Here is an 18,577-nt window from a genome sequence, read left to right as displayed (position 1 = left end):
CTGAATCAGCAGCATTTCTCTGTATTTTAGTCTTAAAATTCAGGACAAGCAGACATCAGACAGCAGGAAGAGGAAAGCAACGAGGTTAACACATCCCACGTTAGCCAAAGAAACTGAACATCTAAAATAATGTTTGTAAATAATGCAAATTATGTTATGCCAAAACACCTGCTGGAATCAGAGCCCTTACAAAAAGTTAAGTTTTGAGGGAGAACATCCCCAATGTTGTGTGGCTCTTCATAGAAGAGATCTTGGTGCCTACTGCAAGATTTCCTTTTCCTTCTGTCTGAATACATTTATCTCTTTCTTGCTGTAACCTTGATCTGTATTTGTACTCCAGATAGGGCACATCACAGAGAAAGATGAACAGATGTGCAGGAATGCTGAGGCATTTTGCAATATCATCACCTTGGCCAAGGAGGAAGATAGCCTTTCAAAACCTGCTGGGTACTCATTCATAAATTGATGCTGTTGCATTAATGAAGGAATTCCAATTTAGTCTTCAATGGCTCCAAAAATCATAAATTGTAGCACAGTACAGAGAAAAAAGCAAAAGCTCCGTGTACACGACTAAAAATAAAATGAGAGGCAAAAAGGTTAAAATGGAACTAAATCAAATAAATTACATCTACCTGAGAACCAGTCACCTATTCCATATCTGGAAAATGCTGAAATGGCTATATTTCATATTTTTCTGAAGCATTTGGCTAGTTTATAAGAACAGCTCACCTACTTCTTCAATGGACTTTTAAAACATTAAGTAACTACTCTGCAAATACTATCCTCTAAAAGTCCATTGAGATTCCTTTATTGCAGGCTGCAAACTTTTACACATTCAATATGCAGAGGTTTTGGACTGCACAAACCCTTTTCCCCTTATCATACTACTTTATTCTTTTTCCCCAAGCCCTTTAAGCTGTGCTGCAGATTTCATTTTTTGCTCTGATAACCTTGAGAGTTGCTGGTAGGTGACTAATGAATTAAAACAGGAAAGTTCAAGGTGCATATATTCAGAATTGTCAAGAGTTTGCCTCTGAGATAATACCTAATAGGAATGCATGTCTTGGTCACACAAGAAGACCCCACAAGCACTTAAGATATAACTGGTACACAGTAAAACTCTGAGAAGCAAAGATTTATGAAAGGTGCAAAGTTTTAGCAGGAATGGAATGCTAAAAAGGGAAGCAAGCCCATAAACTGCTCTCATAATGATTTTACACGAAAACACTGAGAGGGATCTGATTAAATACATCAAGGCAACCAGTTGTGACATTTTTTTGTGCGTGTGAAGGTTTGAAAGGCTATGGCAAAACTGTTCATAAGAGCTACTGACCATGTGGGCAGAGGGGCACAGTTTGCCTGGATGCTCCTGATACATGACTTAATGCCTTTGGATGACTTTCAGTCCTAGTCTTGCACTTGCCACTGGACATCAAACCATCCCCTACTAGCCAGTCAGAAGGGGATTATTTCCCCACAATCAGTGAAGTGCTAAAGTATTACACAGAATAACAGAGGATTTATGTATTTATTCTCTCTGCTTGACTGATTTGCTGCTAATATCTGCTGCTGTCACAGATAGGCATAAAATGGGCTTGGAAGTTTGGGAGCCTTCATACTGGAATGCCTTGCTTAGGTGAGCATGGGAGCTGTGATCTGCTCCTGCTGACACAAACTGCAGGAAGAATAAAATGTAAAATGTTATTTTGCTGTCAGAGTTCCGTTGGTTGTTTGCTAGAGTTACCAATGGCTTCTTTTGCTTTACTCAGAGCTCAAATTCCTAACTGAGGGCTGATGTAAAGGAACAAAGCACGGATTTGGGGCTACTCCACTGAGCCCTGTGAGCTCCCAGCCAGCTTGAGATGACTCAGGAACAAGAGGAACAGCAGCAGAACAAGGACAGAGTGCAAGGGTATCTAACCATGGAAAGAACAGGTGGATTTCCAAATGATTCAATGCTTCGTGACCTTCTGAGTCTGGGAGATCTCGCAGCTGGGACATGATAAATGCTCAAGGTGGGCTGACTGCAGTTTCTGGCACTGGTTCCTGACCCTGAGTAACTTCAGAGTGCACGTACAGCTTTGGCTGTAATCCTGCCCAAAGTACCTCAGCTATTCTTAATGGCTGTGCTGGGATTGCTTCCTGGAGCCATGCCACAGTACAGAAAAAAATGGATGATTCATGGGCCCAAAAGACCAAGTCATTTAATATAAAACTTCAAAGGCATCTGGCTGATTTCTATATTTAGCTGCTGAGTAATGAGAATTTGAACAGCTGGCCTATTAATTAAGAAGAGGGCACCCTCCTGCAAGCACTTAAACCTTTAAGTCAGTCCTGGTCAGCTATCTGAAAGGCATCTGCCTTCAGGAGAGGACTCTCTGCTTCAGATTACAACTCAAGGCAAGTGCCCAGACCTGGGGGAAGGCAAGATGTTGCATTAGATCCTGCTGACTAATTCCTGATAGCTCCTTGCTAGAGAACTATGTGGGCACAGCAGAGCCACCTAATCCTCTCTGTGCTCTGTAAATGGCTGTGAAACTGTGCCATGACTGTACTGCTCCTCCCTTCCTCTATAAAAGGCCATCTTTCTGTCAGGAACTGTGTTGCAGGAAGAACCACAATGGCTTTAGGTGGAAAACAGTCAAGGACAAACCTGAGCACAATGTGTTCTCTCATGTAGCTATGTTAGGCATAGCAGAGTTCAACAGATAAGGAAGGAAACCAAGACAGACTCTATGATGAATTATGGGGCTTCTACTGACACCTGTTGGCAAAACTCACAAATATCCAAGGGTGATGGACACAGCTCCACAGCTCACAGGTCACTCTTCCCTTCTCTGTGGGACAATGAACCTTCCACTGGCAGGAAAGCAGAGGCAACTGCATGTCCTGTACTGAAGATGAAGAAAGGCAATACCATTTACCAGTCCTTTACTTGGATGTGGGGTCAATTATTAGAGCAAAAATAAGTCTGGGTTTATTGTTGGCCTATGGACATTTTAAGGTAATATCAGTTGGTAATTCTTAGCACTTAGTGGGAAAAACCCCTTGAAACATTCTTCATTTTGAAATGCCATATTTTGACAGCCTGCACAGTATAGTTTAGTTAAAATATGGCAACTTGAATGGCAGGATCTACTGAAACACCTTGATTGCAAGGAATTAAGTAAACTAGGTATGACTGCTCCTGTGAAAGATGTCAGAAAATATCTGGATTTTGGAAAACTTCAGTGATTTTATGAATATTTTCAGTGCATATATCATGAACACACACACAGTTGCCCTACCTGTTAAGGCATTAGTGTTAGTGCAGCAGAACAGGGAAAGACCAAATGCAGATCTTGCCTAGGAAAGCCAGGCTGCTTTCATGTCTGTAAAGTGCAGCAATTCAAGGGTGGAAAGCTACCCAAGCCAGAGAAAGAGAAGCCAACGTATCTGTAGATAACTGTATAAACCTTGCAAACCATTAACAGGCATTGGCAGGGGTAGGAAATGTGAAATTGTTTTTGCATGGGGGGATTTGGTTGAGGTGCAGCAATGCAAGGCAAATTAGCCCTGAGGTTTACAAGCATGCCCTCTTTCCTAGCTTAAAAAAACCACAAATAGCAGAGGAAGCTGAGGCAGAGACAGCACACCCCAGCTTCAGCTGGTGTTGAGGGCTGCACCTCCATGTGCTGCAGAGGCCAAAGGCTCTGGAGCACTGCAGCCCATTGACACAGGGAGAAGGCTCAGGGAGACTCCTTCCACCTCAGCTTGCTGGAAAATATCACCAGAGCTGGGTAACAGGTTATCCTGCTGCACTGCTCTTACACATCTGAAGTCCTTGGTTTACCCATTTGTTGCAGAAATGCAACTTCTGTTGGTCTTGTGACCATTCACTGAGCCACTCAGTTTTGTAAACTTCTCTCTGGGTCCTCCTGGCATGCTTTAAATATTAAAGTTCTCATTGAGCTGGCGGCATAAACAATAAAGTGTTCCAAGGAGAAGTGTATCTTGCTACAAATTTCATTTTGTAAAACATCAGGTTCTTTGTGGCCTCGAGCTCATTCAAAATGTAAAGATTTTCCTTTTCCCCTTCTGTAATCAATAGCATTTGCTGCTGCTAAGTCTGTTATTTGGCTTATTGATTGCCAGTCATTCCTACCCAGACCTGTTTCCTGAAGATCCTTCAAGAAAGGAATATTAAGATATGAGGTTACCTGATGTGAACATGCAGTTCCTCTGAGTCCTGGTACACATTCCCTTTTGCCCACATGATGCAGGAGGAGCAAGCCTCTTACTTCCCCATGAAAGGTTATGGAATTGATCACTGTAAATTGCTGACAAATATTGAGTATATAAATAGAGTAAAGTAAAAAACAAATAAGATTCCAAGACAACAAATATAAGGAATAACAATAAATATGTCTCAATGTTAGACAGCTCTTTTCTTTGCATCAGAGAACTGTATGAAGACATACATGCTTGGCAATGTTATTATTAAAAGACCTGCTAACAGATCACTTTTTGCTTTGGGGAAGAGTCATCTAACTTTACACTGGGAAGAACTTTCAGAGTGATTGTGATTCCCTTCCTGTCCAGCTAGAATTTATCGCACTGCCTTTTAGTCTGGTACACTAGATGTGCAGAAATCCCTAACACAAAACCGGTTACAGGTGTCCTGTCACCACTTCTACAGCTCCTGAAATGCTTGGCTGCTGCATCTTACACAGTTTGGAATGCAGTGGGAGACAACAGAAATTTCCTTTGGGTCGGAAGTGCCTTTAGATGGTCATTTAAAATATCCAAGCTCTGCCAGCTGCTGAGGATTTGATGATAATCTGGTGACTGCTATTCTGCAACTGCAGCAAGGTAGACTGCGGGATTAAAGCAATTAAGCATTAAGACTCAAGGAGTTAAAGATGTATTTTTAATTTTCATTCTCACGTGTCCTAAAGATTATTTATAACTTCCATCCATTGTGGTCATGATAGCACAAACCCACTTGAGCCCCTGCAGTGCAGTGTCCCACCAGCAGCACTGAGCTGATAGCGTGGAGGAGGATGACCAAAGCCCTGAGCAGATGAAGCCCATTAGCACAGGATGCCCCAGTTTCAATAGATCAAAAGTAACTCTTAAGAGCTGCAGTGGAGAATCTCCCGGAGATGCCCCCCCAGCATCAGCTGTCAGCTGTCCAGCACCTTTACATGTCAGGCCTTTGCCCTGAAGACACCAATCAGGAATCAGTAGTGGACTCCTGAAGGGGCTGCTTACTTTAAATACTTGTTGACTTGCAGCTTCAGCATAATTAGCTGCAAATGTGTTCCATTTCTGAGTCCCCTGTGTCTCTGCCACACTATATCCATATGCCTCTCTCTCATTCCTAGCCCCTTCCTTCCAGATGACAGGTACATGCTTTTCCCTCTAATAGCATTTGGTTGTTGTTAGGTAACTAAAGTGTACAAAACAGAAGAACTACTTCCAAAAGGAGATGTCAGATGTACAGATGTGCTCCACCAGCTTCACCAGTTCTTTCATGCTGCTGCTTCATTCTGCAGAGTCAGATACAGCACTGGGATCACTTCAATATCCAGCTGTTAATGGATGGACAGGCAGGAAGAACGTCATCCTTGTCCAAAATGAGCTACCTTTGCTATGCTTCTTACCCAGCCTTTCCTACAGTGAAAGCACCACTTGAGATGGGGTGATCTGCTCTGGGAAGAGCATGCACACTGAATTACACTCGTGCCAGGAAATTCTTGCTCCAGAGTACCCACTGTACTCTGACACAGTCTCAAATCTACTCATTGTAGGAGCCAGAAAATGCAAGGTTAGAGGAGGGGAGCACAAGTGCGAGGCTGGATCATAGCTGGAAACACAGCTCCCTGGTAGGAACAAATGTAATTTGGAATTCTCTTAGGAAACAAAAAATTGCCCTCAGCTATCCTTTGTACAGGGAGGTAAAAGACTAAACACTGAGAAGTGTGTTTAATAAAAATACTCTCAAATACTTGGACACAGGTGGAATTATCTACAAGTTGTGCAGACTGTAGCACTGTTGCTGACGATCCCCATGAACTTGCTCCAGCCATCCTGTGCCAGCAATTCTCTCCCAGGACCTACATAAAGATATTAATAGCAATTCATTTCACAGAAGCCTGGTGCTAATCTTGACTCAAGGTAGTGGTGAGCTTTGCAGTCTCACCCTACCTCTGCACTGCATGAAAGCACTCTTATTCGGCCTTATTTCTTTTCATAGTAAACACAATTCCGGGAAAAGCTTTCCTACGCCCTCTGCTGGTTTTCCAAGACAGCCATTTTCACCCGAGTATTACAACTCTTCCTGTAAAGCACCAGTAGGTTCCCATACCTGTCTTCCGTTTTCTTCTGACTAAACTGCAGCAAGATGTATAGGACAGAATCATAGGTGCAAATTATACCAATTACTTCCTCCTGCTTCCCTGTGACTTGCAAAATGACCACCAATTTTCATAATTACTTACCAGCATTTTTTCTGAACTAGAACATTCAGGAAATTCAGGCAATCCCCATCTCCTCATAAAGAGCAGGCTTCCTTGAGCAAGTCAGTACAAAGAACAGGAGCTGCCTTTGGTTCCCTTTCATGCTGAGGAGAGTGGCAAACTCCATGCACCTTCAGCCTAAACCTTATGTCTGCAAATTTGTCAGTGGATCAATGATCTCCTTGTACTTCTGCCTTCACTGCCAAGCCTCCTTAAACTCTAAACCACTAAGACTGAAGCATTTGTACTAGGCTATTCCCAAAACTCCTTCAGAATAAGTCTTTATTGTAAGTTTTGTATATTCCATGATTGATTGTTTACCAAAAGCTCAAGACTGCGTACTGCTCTGATTCTCACTGGTGACTTATTCTGGTATTCAAAGCCAGTTCTGCAGGTTTCAATACTCAGGTTAGTAAGCCTTAAGCCTTCTTCTTCTGTATTTTTGTGTATTTATGTATAAAGACAATCTTACCCATAAACTTAAGACCCTTTGATAGTAACTCTCCAAAGAAAAAGACACTACCAGCTCCCAATGGCCAGATGTTGGGACCTGTCACATACAAGCAGGGTATATCCTCAGTGCCAGAAATCCATACCATAACCACAGGCTGGGCCAGGTCATGACTGTAATAAGGGATATGGTGTCTGACAATTCACACAGCTTGAGTCACGTAGCTGAGACCAGGTGCCTTACCTCTGACTTTGAGAGTGAATAACTCAGAGTGAAACCTCTACACATCCAGCTAGGGATATACAATGGCAGCAACTCTATCTTGCCAGGAAAAAGGAGGTACTCATTTATCAATCCAACTTTAGTTTAAGGTTTTGGATGTGAACACAGCCTTTCTCAAAAATTCTCTCTGCTTCCATTTTCCTTTCTCTAATCTACACCTTTTCTAAATGTATTAGTCAGTTTACTTACTAAATGTTGTGCGAACCTGTACCCTCTATTACTGCTCAAGCCCTTTGCTCTCAGTAAATGCAGGAACAGCAAAAAAAACTTCCAAGGCAGTAGAACTTTCACTAAAGAAACAAAAACCAAAATGAGCAAAACATCACAGACAAATCCACTAAACCAAAACCCCCACACAGCATGCACCTCCACTATGAAATTATCACTTTCTTAAGAGTCCCGTTAATACACTGCTGTCTCAGAAGTGCTGACATGATGATGGAGCTGCTTCTTTAGAACTTACCTCTTAGGGAGACTAGAGAAAAACTTTAAGTCAAAATACAGCATTAACAGATAAATGTCTCTCTGCTATTCTCAGTGACATCACGCACACAACACTGACAAGAAAGAAAGAAAACATTTATCAAAACCACACAGTGAAAGCCACTCTTTGGGAACCCAGAGCAATCCTAAATGCAGAAGTGAGACCTGGCTGTAGCCAGCTGCCTTCCCAATGAACAGAGAGGCAAGGAAACAGCCATGTTCCTGTGGCACACACTCAAGAGTCCAGCACACTACAGCTCAGGGCATCAGGAGCCAGCCCATGGCTTTGAAGGTGCCAGCCTCCCTAAAGGAAGGTCAGCACTGGTAAAGTCATGGACACATTTAACATCTCCACCAGCAGGACCGAGGCAGCACTGCTGCCTCAGCTCTAACACGCAGGTTTTCTCTGCACCAGTCTGCAACAGTTCCCCTGCTTAAGTGGGAGAGCCTACCTGTTCCACCCAATACATGTCTTGGGTCACTGCATGACGATGACCAAACACCAGTACTGAGTGGGAACAACAAACACTGTCATCCACAGTATCTTCAGAGTTTCAAGCAGGAAATGCAAAATTTTGATTGACATTCATCTGAATGTTAGGATAATTTTGAGCAGTTTTCAAGAAATGAAATTCATTACATTCAATGTAAAACAACTACGCTGCAGATTATTAATCCAGCCCTGAGCTGGAGCATTAGGCAGGTACAGTCAGCTTCTGAGGACAGCATTAATCCTGGAGTTATGTTTTCCATCAGTGCATTTCTTCAAACAATTATTACTTAACCTTCCATGAAACTTTGCTCTCAAATTTTCACCTCAACAGTGCCAGCCAGAACTCCAAAATGCCCAGCTAATATGTCTGGCACAACAACTGAAAACATTTCAGTACACTCCATCTTAAGCATTTAGATCTAGGAGCTCCTCTTGGCTTCAACCAGTTAGTAGCATTGGAAACTGAAGATATTCAGACAAATGACAATGTCAACTGCCCCCCAGACATGGGCTGCACAAAGATGGGCAGCAAGACTATGCATGTACCTTCAGTCATAGCCATGACTACTCTGCCTCATGTTCCACTGAAGATATTTTATTTATAAGTTAGGCCCACCATTATTTCAGAAGAGACAAGTTCTCTGCCATTTTTCTTTTTACAGAAGAAGACACACCAGCAAACACACCAGCATTTGACAGGTATCGAGTCCATTTTAATAGGAGAATCCACAACCCAGAAACCATTAAATCCCCCTTCCCATAACCAGCTGTAGGCAGTTCTCTTTGGAACTCAGAATCTGACTTGCATCCGGAAATGCATCTGCTTTGTAGCATTGTTACTCATTCCTGTCTTGAGCATCCATTTTGCCTTCATCCTCTGCAGGTACTGCATGTCACGCTGCTGGGCAGAGATGGCCCCTGCAGGGAGAGGGAAGGAAGAGAGATGGATCAATGTCTGCCACCTTACTTACAACCTGTATGCAAACCAGCTGACCTGCCCACGTGCTTCAGCAGTTACCTACAGGCTTTCCTGCCCATACTGGTACATTTCTTTCCACTTTTCTCTGGGGAAAGCCCAGTTCCCTCTACAAATACCCGTGACTGTGATTAAGGCCAAAGGTTGTTTTGCATTCCAAATGTGATTCTTGTATTTCAAAAGTGGATATAGACCACAACTCTGTTCCCCAACTGGAAAAGCATTCTGTCAAAGCATGACTTATATTATTAAATTGCAAAAGTAGTGACTTGGACAGGCAGAAACCAAGAAATCTCAGAAGTCACCAAGCATCACAAAGACTGGAATGAAAAGCTTGCACAGAAGCTGCACTGGAGTTCAGAAACAAACTTCCTGTATCTGCTTGGATGTCAGGAATTAAAATGAACCGAGTGCAAGACAAACTACTGCATAAAGCCCATGTGTAAAGCAAAGTCAGCCTCTGGAACTGTGGAGTGATGCCCTCCCAGAGCCTCCTGCTCTGCAAAGCCCTCCCACGGTCACTCACCGGCCTGCCCTGTCCAGCCCAAGGCTCGGTACTGCTGCAGCACCCAGCCCACGGCTTTCTTGTTCTTCGCCACGGCCACGTCTCGGGTCACACCAAAGCGCTGCCGGTAGTACCTCATCAGGGAACGGTGACCCACCCTGGCACCTGCTCACAGGAGGGGACAGCTTATTGTGCATCATGAAACAGCTTCTGAAACGGAGTACTCACACCTTGTGAGAACTATAGAAAACCCCTCTGCTGAGAAATGTTATTAAAGGGCCCAAATCTTAAAAAATTTAGGATTATTAGGGAACTCAACATAGTTACTGTATGAGCTGCTTGAAGAAAAAACACATAATGTACTGCTATTCAAGAGGGCATTCGCTCAGATAATAAACATGCAGTTACCAGAAAAGAAAATCTTAATTAGTGGAATGAGCAGACAGGCAATGCTGTTCCAAGTACACTGACTTGAAAGTGAAGCCACTTGCTGACATTCAGGAAAACTTGTGTAACTGAAGAGTGAGCAGCACTTTTCAGAATGAAAGGGCTTGGGTCCCCACATACAAAACCACCAAACAAAAAATAAAAGTGAGAGTGTCAAATGCTGAACTAGAGAAAGGCTACTTAATAATTCAATTTACTGAACTAGTTTACTGAATTAGGTGGGAGCTGACTCTCTACAAAAAGCTCCTATACTAGATAAGCTAAGTTATAGCCTCTCCAAGCTGCATTCAAACAAATATGGAAACTCTTGTTGGAGTAAACCATGAGAGTCACATGATAATGAAGATGTAAAATGGGCAAAGAAATCCACTGTTCCAGTCCAATATCCATCAGTGCTGAAGAAGCTGAACTACTTGAAAATGAAAATAATGGAAGGTGAGGAAATAACCCCAAAGACACTTAAATGCTAAATTACCTTCTCCCTTCCCAGAGGAAAACACAACAGAGGCCTGTGCTGCAGGTACTGGAGGCAGATACGGGAAGTGCAGAGAAAGTAAGCTGTGACACAAACCCTGTGCCTACCTGATGGAAGGATCAGCTCCATGGTGTCATCATCATAATCCAACTCCTTCTCTGCCGAGTGCTTTCCAAGAACCTCCACATCTTTCCCATCCTCGTGATCAGGATAACTGCTCCTGTGGAAGAGCAGCAATACATGGTTTAAACACGGGGAGCAGCCACAACTATCCAGACCCACTCTACAGAAGAACCACGATGCACAGCTACAGCAAGGCACAAACATTGCCATGTTTCACCTGCCTTGGTCTGAGAGTTCCTGACAGCAGAACATGGCCCTGAACAGAGCCTGGAGACAAGGAAGCCTTTTCCTCCACCCTGTTCTGCAGCTCAGCACAGCTCTGCTGCTGCACACCTAACAGTGACTTATGGTGAAAAGCTACCCCAGTGCAGGTCACCAGCTCTGCACAGCTGCTGAAGGAGTGCTCTCAGAAGCTCCCCGTGTCACCATAATATGAGGTATTTCTGACCAAAATGAACACATCCTAGGATTAGTTGCAGGAAGTTCAACAAGAGGCCTCTAAATCACAGCAGTCCTGTTCAACTCCAGCTACACAATGAAACTTATGTAAGAAACCCACATTAGGTCTTAAGTCCACAATCTGTTTAAAAGGCGGTGGGAAAGACAGTTATGACCTTTTATGGCCTTTGCTGGTGCACTGAAACCTCAATTCAGTAACAGCAAACACACAAAACAGAATTCAAAATGTACTTTGATGTAGGACTGGTAATTATGGTCACAGAAGAAGACAACCAATCTTGTTGTTGCCATTACCTAAAACAGTGGGGAACCAACAATGCAAAATAAATATTGGAACCTGAAACACCATCAAATTTTAAGAATTAATAATAGTTTCTAATGTAATATTTAACGGTTCTTTTGTCTGCCCCACTTGTGTCCCACTCAAAGACAAATGACTTCACCTAAAATCATAGAAATCTGCAAATTCCAGGGCAGCATCTCCATCTGTGAAGAGTTTGCAGTGGCTTTTATCATTCATGTGAGCCTGGACCGCTTCTGTAGAGTAGAAGGATTTCCCTTTCTCATTGCACCAGATGCAGATTTTCCCAACGCCGACTTTCTCTCCTGCAGAAAACATTGGCACTTCTAATGGTCTGAACAAAATCTCTCTAGTCAGTAATTAACACTAGTGTGACAAAGCCTTCCCAGCTTGCAGGCAGAGAGACTTAAGAGGAGCCTCAAGCCCTTAATTTCCAGGACAGCCCTGCTGTTCCTAGGCCTTGACCATATGGCCCCACCAGGGACAAGTCTGGCCATTTAAAGATTTCTTGTGACAAGGTATGGGTCATTCAGCATTCTCAATAATAAACTTCACACTTCCTCCAACATGTTCTCTATCCAATACTCCAAAATTATTTTACTCTCATCATTATTTTTAGACTTGAAGGATGATACAGTTTTTCCTTTTATCTGTCTCACAAGCATTGTAAACCAAAGAGACAAATACTTGTGACTCACTGGTAGGACAAGACAGTTCATATGCACACTTTAGCAACAGAATTCTGTCCCAAATTTCACGTTATCTGAACAACTTTCTCAACATCAGGAAACTACAAGAGATCTGCAGGGTACATGACCATGTTTGCTCATCCAAGTTTTCTCTCATTCTCCTTGGAAAGCCTGTGGTTCTGCTCATGTTCAAAATACTCAGACAAAAAAAATAAAAAAGCAACCCAAACCAAAACATTTGGTGTCATATCCAAACAAAAATAAGTACTATCAGAATATAACTATCCTGACAAAAAGATTAGAGAGCACTCAGTCATACCAAGATACTTGATTAGTCCTCGGAGATCCACAAGGTACTCTATGTCTGGAATGAAGAAGCTGTGGATTTTTGTCATATGCGCCACATTTTTTGTGAGAGATCTTGAGTGATGGGAACAGAACAAGCAGTCTGTGACTGGTATGGCCCCAACAGCAGGAATGCTTTCAGCCTCCACCTGCTGTTCCTCTTCTTCTTCTTCCACACTTTCCATCTCTTCGTCAGAGCCAATGTCTTCACCAGAATCCATATCTTCCCAGTCTTTTAAAGGAAGTTTAAAAAAAAGTATTTATTTTATACTTTTCCCAAGCAAAGTAAGTCCCAAATAAGTTAGAAAAAGCCATCATAGAACATATTGCATTTTTTTGTTCTTACAGCTAAGTGCAACAGAGTCACTTCCAGGTGTAAGAGTTTACCAATGCCAGTAAAATGCATTTCTTTTTAAGATGCCCAGCAAAGCACAAGGTCACTTATAAAAACCACTGGCAGATCTGATACTTTCCCCCCTCCATTTTCTCAACTATTAACTTTACTGCTATTTCTAGGCCTTAAATTTAATTCACCACAGTGCAAGAGCACAAGCATGGCTCATTGAAAACAAGACAACTCTGGTGACACAGGAAAATACTCACTTCCAGCAGTGAGGAAAACACACTCCTGTTTACACACTTAAAAGAACAGTTAACATCCAGAAACCTACTAAGATTTTCACAATACAATCTATGAACAACACATTAACATCAGACAGGAGCAAGCTGGCTTCTTCTTTAGGTGTTACACTGTATGTTCAGAGGTAAATGTTTCTTCTCATGTAGAAGAGATTCACTGAACTGCAACTGAAATTTCAAGAGCACAAAACTGCTGTACCAGACGCAGTAACGTGACACAGGGGTTTCAGAAGCTGAAATGAAGTTCCACCTCATTCATACCTGTCCCCTTACAACAGCTCAATCATCCCATTCAACTGCTCCACTAGATGTGTTTGGAGCTGCACTGTCAACTACAGCACTGAAAGCATCCAGGTTAAAAAGGACTCCTTTCTGGAAATTCTGAAGCTCTGCTCTTTTCAGCTGTCTGCTTTCCAGGCTGACCTCCAACACAGAGCTGTATTCACAGGAAAAGGCCACTGGGGTGGCAACTCTTAAACCCATTTTAACACAGACATCAAAATGCTCAGAGGTGACGTTACACAATCAGGTTAAAGAGCAAATTGCAAATTTTCACCTCTGGTCTCAGTGGGCAGGGGGAAACAAAACCAACTATAGTCCCACCTCCCTTCAACAGATCAGGAAATGAGTTGGGACAATAGCAAATTATCATAACTGGATTTCTCTTAATTTATTTTTTCAGAAGCAGTTTTAGGGTAACCTGTTACATTAGCTTTCTTTAAAGGAAAATTCCTTTGACATTTTATGTGGGAATGGTGCTCTATTACATAGATATACTAGTGACTATTTATACTCAATTTTTACATGCATTAGTGTCTGGCTGTAAGTTGAACAGCTGGCAGTCCAGACACTGGCACAGAGTCCTTGACTGCAAACATGGGCCAACTTCAACTCCTTTGTTAAACTGAAAATTTGAGCAAGAGCAAGATCTTTTGTGATGGAAAATGCAGTACTGCTAGAGAAGTAGGAGGAAGCTTTTGCTCAAACCATAGCTTTGAGCAAATATCCCAAGCTATTTTCTGTCAGTGTGTTTACTGCCTTACCTTCCTCATTATCCCCTTCTTCCTCTGCCTGTTGCTTGGCCAGCTTCCTTGCTTGCTGTTCAAACCACTGCAGCCGTGGAGGAATTTCTGGTCGTTCTCTGCTCTGGGACAAGCTGGCGCTTTCCCTGGACACTGGAGAGCCACTTGCATTACTGGCAGGTACAGGGGTCTTCTTTGGAGATGAGGATGGCTGGGCTCTGATGGCCTGCTGAATAGCAGTGTTCATTTCATCCTTGTTCACACTCTCTGGGGCCAGCCCCTTTTCCAGATTCTTCTCATTTAATATTTTCACCTTCTTGCTGACAGCTTGCACAGCTTTCTTCTCCAGCTCCAGGTGCTTCTTGGACTTGAGGTGATTCTCATAGGCATTGAAGGTGGAGAACCTCTTGCTGCACACAGTGCAGTAAGTGGCAGTGATTTTGTTCTGCTCCTCTGCTACTGCCCTCTGTGCCAGGACTCTCTCCTGGAAATTCTCAGCAGTGACAGGAGGCATGTCAGCAACTTTACGCTTCAGGTTGTACCTGTGCCAGTCGGTTTTGTAATGGGCACGCTGAATGTCACCATCCTTGAAAGCCACACGGCAAGTGATGCAAGTGTAGGTGGCCATTACTAGAAAATGGCAAAAAAAATAAAATTATGTTTTAAAAATTAAGTAACAGACACAAAAAAGCCCCAACACCTTCATCCTGACAACCTTCTCCTAGGGGCAGTGTTACACACACAGTTCTTGCACAGAATTAAATTTACTAAACATCATCATCAGCAATGAGTGCAGTATTCATGGGCAGCAGCAAGACAGGAAACTTATAAATAAAAGACTTTGAGTTTACTTGTAGCACAACAGCAGCTGAGCATCCCAGCTCTGGATGCAGAACCTGCTGTGCCTGTTGGGACTGGGAGGCATGAGAGGGCCCCCAGTCACAGCAACAGTATTTCAGAAGGTCCATGCTTTTCACTGAAGATCAGTGACTGGAGGTTCTGAACAAGCTCATCTTCTGCCAACTGTAAGACTTTGGGGAGACCAGTGATTCCTCAGAAACAAAGGGGAAAAGGGAAAACCTGCTTACACACCTATTTTGTATCTTCCACAGCCTTAATAAATGACAAAGAAAAAAAAAGTTACTGCCTTTAAAAATAAAGCCTTCTTAGCTACTTTGGAGCAGCGTGTGGAGTGCTGACAACATGTTACCCTGCAGAGCTGTTCATCTGGAGATGCAGTCAGTCATGCTAGATCTAGCACTTGAAACCACTAACCAACCCTGGTCTCCCTTCACTTCCCACCATCCAGCCAACCCATGTTACTAGGGCTAGGACAGGACAACTGCAGAGCAGTGACCTCCCACTCATGCTGTCCTTTCCAAATCCATACATTTCCTTCCTTCTCAGTGCTTAACAAAACTTTGATTTCTTTTTTTAAACAAAGTTGATGGAATCTCTTGAATGCTCCCAAAGCAAAGAGCAAAAAAAAGTGGCATCTGTTGATCACAGAAAGGACCCTCCTTGTTTAACTGATTTAGAAAAACTATGGCTAAATCTGGAGAAAAAAACAAACATCAGGATGAGGGGGTCTGAAAGCAGGGAGAGGAAGAGCAGCCCCTCTGTGAAGCTACTAACAGGGAGAAGCAGTGGTAGAAGTCAAAACACATGTTATGAAATGATCATTCCCTGGAACCACTGGGATCCTTATTAATTATTGTTTGTGCTATCTACAGTGTGATAATGACAGGGGGGATGTAGCAAATGAAGGCCATATCATCTGGAGTACTATAAGCATCTACTCAGTATAACAGAAGCTTTTCTTTTTGTGTTTCAGAGAAAAACTCTGCCCACAGAGAGATCCACTGAGTATTCCCTGAGGCGTTCCCAGGCACCTGCAGCGCTCCCTGCCCTTCTCCCCACCCAGGCACCAACCTTTGCCATAAATCACTGACTCAGAGCCACAAACACTGACTCATAGCCACGCTGGCTGTTAGTGACACGCTGCTTGCAGCGAGGCAGAACATTGTTCTGGCCCAGGACGGACAGACAGAAGTTACACTGTACATTACCACGGGGGCATTTAAAACACCCAACCTCCTCCCGCTCCAACCCACCCAAAATAAAGCAGCTCAGAAGAAGAGGTTTGTAACTAAGAGAAGCTATAGCCATAAACCTTCACCTCTGACACACACATGGAGACGCGTTTACAACACAAACTGCACAAAACAGAGAAATCCCGTGTAGTTACACAGCACCTTCCCACAACCCGCCCGCATTTCCCTCCCGTTTTAAGCCCCAGGACCGAAGCCCCGGGTCCTACCTTGTGTGGGGCGCAGGAAAACCAAACCCTGGGCACTCGCAGCTCAGCCGAGCCCTTCCGGCAAACCGCGATCTCCCCTGAGGCTCCTGAGTACGGCTGATCTTCAGCTGCCTTCGGCGGGAATTAAACTGAGCCCGTGTCCCTGATCCTGGCACACGGCCGGCGTTTATTGCACGGACAACAAAAATTCGGGCAAAACCTATAAATACATAAATAATAATAAAAAATAAACCCAAACCCCAAAAAACTCCCAAGACATAAGGCGGGGCGCAGGCGGCAGCCGGAAGCCACCAGGCCAGGCGTGGAGCAGGCCGGGATCACAGGGAGCCGGCATCCAACGGAGCGCATCCGGCTCGGCCGGGTCACGCCGCCTGCCCCCTACCCCCGCTATCCCCGCTGGCTCGGGCCAGGCTGGGCCGAGCCGGTCCATCCAATTCCATTCCATCCCGTCCCGTCCCCCATTCCCGGGACACGCACCTGCGGCCGGCGGAGCGGGCGGTGCCGGGCGCGGGGCGGGGCGCGCGGGCAGGAAGCGGCCGCGCGGCGTCCGGCAGGAGTGGCCGCGCGCGCCCCCTGGCGGCCGGAGGGCGCGGGGCACGGGCGGCGCCCGGAAGGGACCCGGCGGGAGCGGCGGGAACGGCGGGAGCGGGCCGTGCCCGCCCGGGTGTGGCTGTGTTCGCCTTCGGTTGTGTGAAAAATGCATGTGTTTTGTGATTGGCTTTTCGCAAATTTTAAAATGAATATTATATGTGTTGTGTTAGAAAGTAATGCTGTATTCATTCTCTTAAGTACTATGTTAAATATAGCTTTAGGTTATAAAAACTGTTAAAATAGAAACTATGCTATGTAGGATTTTTTTTTTAAAGAAGGGACTTGCAGCGAGATAGTAGCCACAGGACAACTAAATCTTTCAGAGAAAAAGAATTTATTGCTCTCTTATCAGAAGAAACTAACTTCTTCCCGCCTCGAAGGCACTGTCAGGATTCAGAGGAAGAAGCTGACGATGACCAGACAGAATCCTGTGTTTGAATGGAATTTATGCATCATGTATGAGGTGTATGAATATGCAACAGCCTATTGTTTTTAAGGGTTAATCCTTTGTTAACAGGTGTCCTTTTTTGGGCTCATGCTGCCCAGAAAAACGTACCTGGACATCCGTAATTCTTTGTATTTGTTGTCTCATATTGTCCTAAATGAATTTGTCCAAATTATTATTATTCTAATTGTATTGCTATTTTTATAACCATTTTACTATTAATAAACGTTTAAAATTTTAAAAACTAGTGGTTGGCATTTTTCACAGGTTGGTTGGGTTTGGTTTGGGTTTGCTTCTTTTTGTTTGTTTGTTTGATTGTTTTCACGGAATTAGTTAGGTTGTAAAAGATGTCTCCGATCATGGAGTCCAAGCTATGGCCAAACAGCGCCGTGTCAACTAATGTCACTCTTGCGCAGAGAATGACACAGGAACAGGCGGGAGGCAGTATTGTAGAAAGAGCAAAAGGAAAGCTTCATTCACGAGAACTGCACGGTTTTTATAGTGTGATATGATAGATTCTATTTGATTGGCTAACTAACAAAAACATCTTCCTCATACATCGTCCTTGAGAAGAACAGAACGACAAAATAGAAAAACACCACCTGCAGTTTGTTTATACTTAACAAGTTATCATATCCTTACAACTCCCCAAGAATTCTCACAAGCTGTTGTGAAAAACACTGGCCATTTCTCTCTCTCCCATGGCATCCACAAACTAGACCATGGCACTAAGTGCCATGCCCAGTCCTTCCTGAAACACCTCCAGGGACAGTGACTCCAGCACTCCCTGGGCAGCCCATCCCAGTACCTTATCACCCTTTCCGTGAAGAAATTCTTCCCAATGTCCAACCTAAACCTCCCCGGCTGCAGCTTACGACTGTCTTTTGTCCTGTCACTGGGTACCTGGGGGAAGAGGCCGAGCCCCACCTGGCCAGAACCTCCTTTTATGTAGTTGTAGAGAGTGATAAGGTCACCCAGCTGTTGTTATAGGGTTTATTTCCATTTCTTGGAGCAAAGACACAATGAGATGA

General features: G+C 43.8%; 1 protein-coding gene across 2 annotated transcripts; it reads right to left on the bottom strand.

The window, feature by feature from the left end:
• Positions 1-8,779: 8,779 nt before the first annotated feature.
• On the bottom strand, positions 8,780-17,055 carry ZNF622 (zinc finger protein 622). 2 transcript variants are annotated; one of them, XM_064705481.1, is made up of 8 exons: positions 16,988-17,055; positions 16,511-16,709; positions 14,212-14,820; positions 12,504-12,761; positions 11,638-11,800; positions 10,720-10,832; positions 9,712-9,855; positions 8,780-9,127 (listed from the first exon to the last, which is right to left on the bottom strand). In XM_064705481.1, exons 3-8 carry the CDS (start codon positions 14,816-14,818, stop codon positions 9,000-9,002), a joined length of 1,413 nt encoding a protein of 470 aa, XP_064561551.1. In that variant the 5' UTR covers positions 14,819-14,820; positions 16,511-16,709; positions 16,988-17,055; the 3' UTR covers positions 8,780-8,999. The 2 variants fall into 2 exon arrangements, with proteins under 2 accessions (XP_064561551.1, XP_064561553.1); XM_064705483.1 differs by lacking the exon at positions 16,988-17,055 and adding an exon at positions 16,893-16,955.
• Between the last annotated feature and the right edge of the window lie 1,522 nt (positions 17,056-18,577).

The sequence above is a fragment of the Zonotrichia leucophrys genome, chromosome 2 (assembly GCF_028769735.1).
Source record: "Zonotrichia leucophrys gambelii isolate GWCS_2022_RI chromosome 2, RI_Zleu_2.0, whole genome shotgun sequence".
In the NCBI taxonomy this organism is placed as follows: domain Eukaryota; kingdom Metazoa; phylum Chordata; class Aves; order Passeriformes; family Passerellidae; genus Zonotrichia; species Zonotrichia leucophrys.
This window is presented reverse-complemented; position numbering and strand designations above follow the sequence as displayed.

Excerpts from the sequence above, each read along its gene's own strand:
- ZNF622 (XM_064705481.1), bottom strand. The coding sequence starts at position 14,818 with ATGGCCACCTACACTTGCATCACTTGCCGTGTGGCTTTCAAGGATGGT. Across the intron at positions 9,856-10,719 it reads GGAGCTGATCCTTCCATCAG|GTGCCAGGGTGGGTCACCGT; the intron begins GTAGGCACAGGG and ends TCCTGTGAGCAG. Across the intron at positions 9,128-9,711 it reads GGGCTGGACAGGGCAGGCCG|GGGCCATCTCTGCCCAGCAG; the intron begins GTGAGTGACCGT and ends CTCTCCCTGCAG.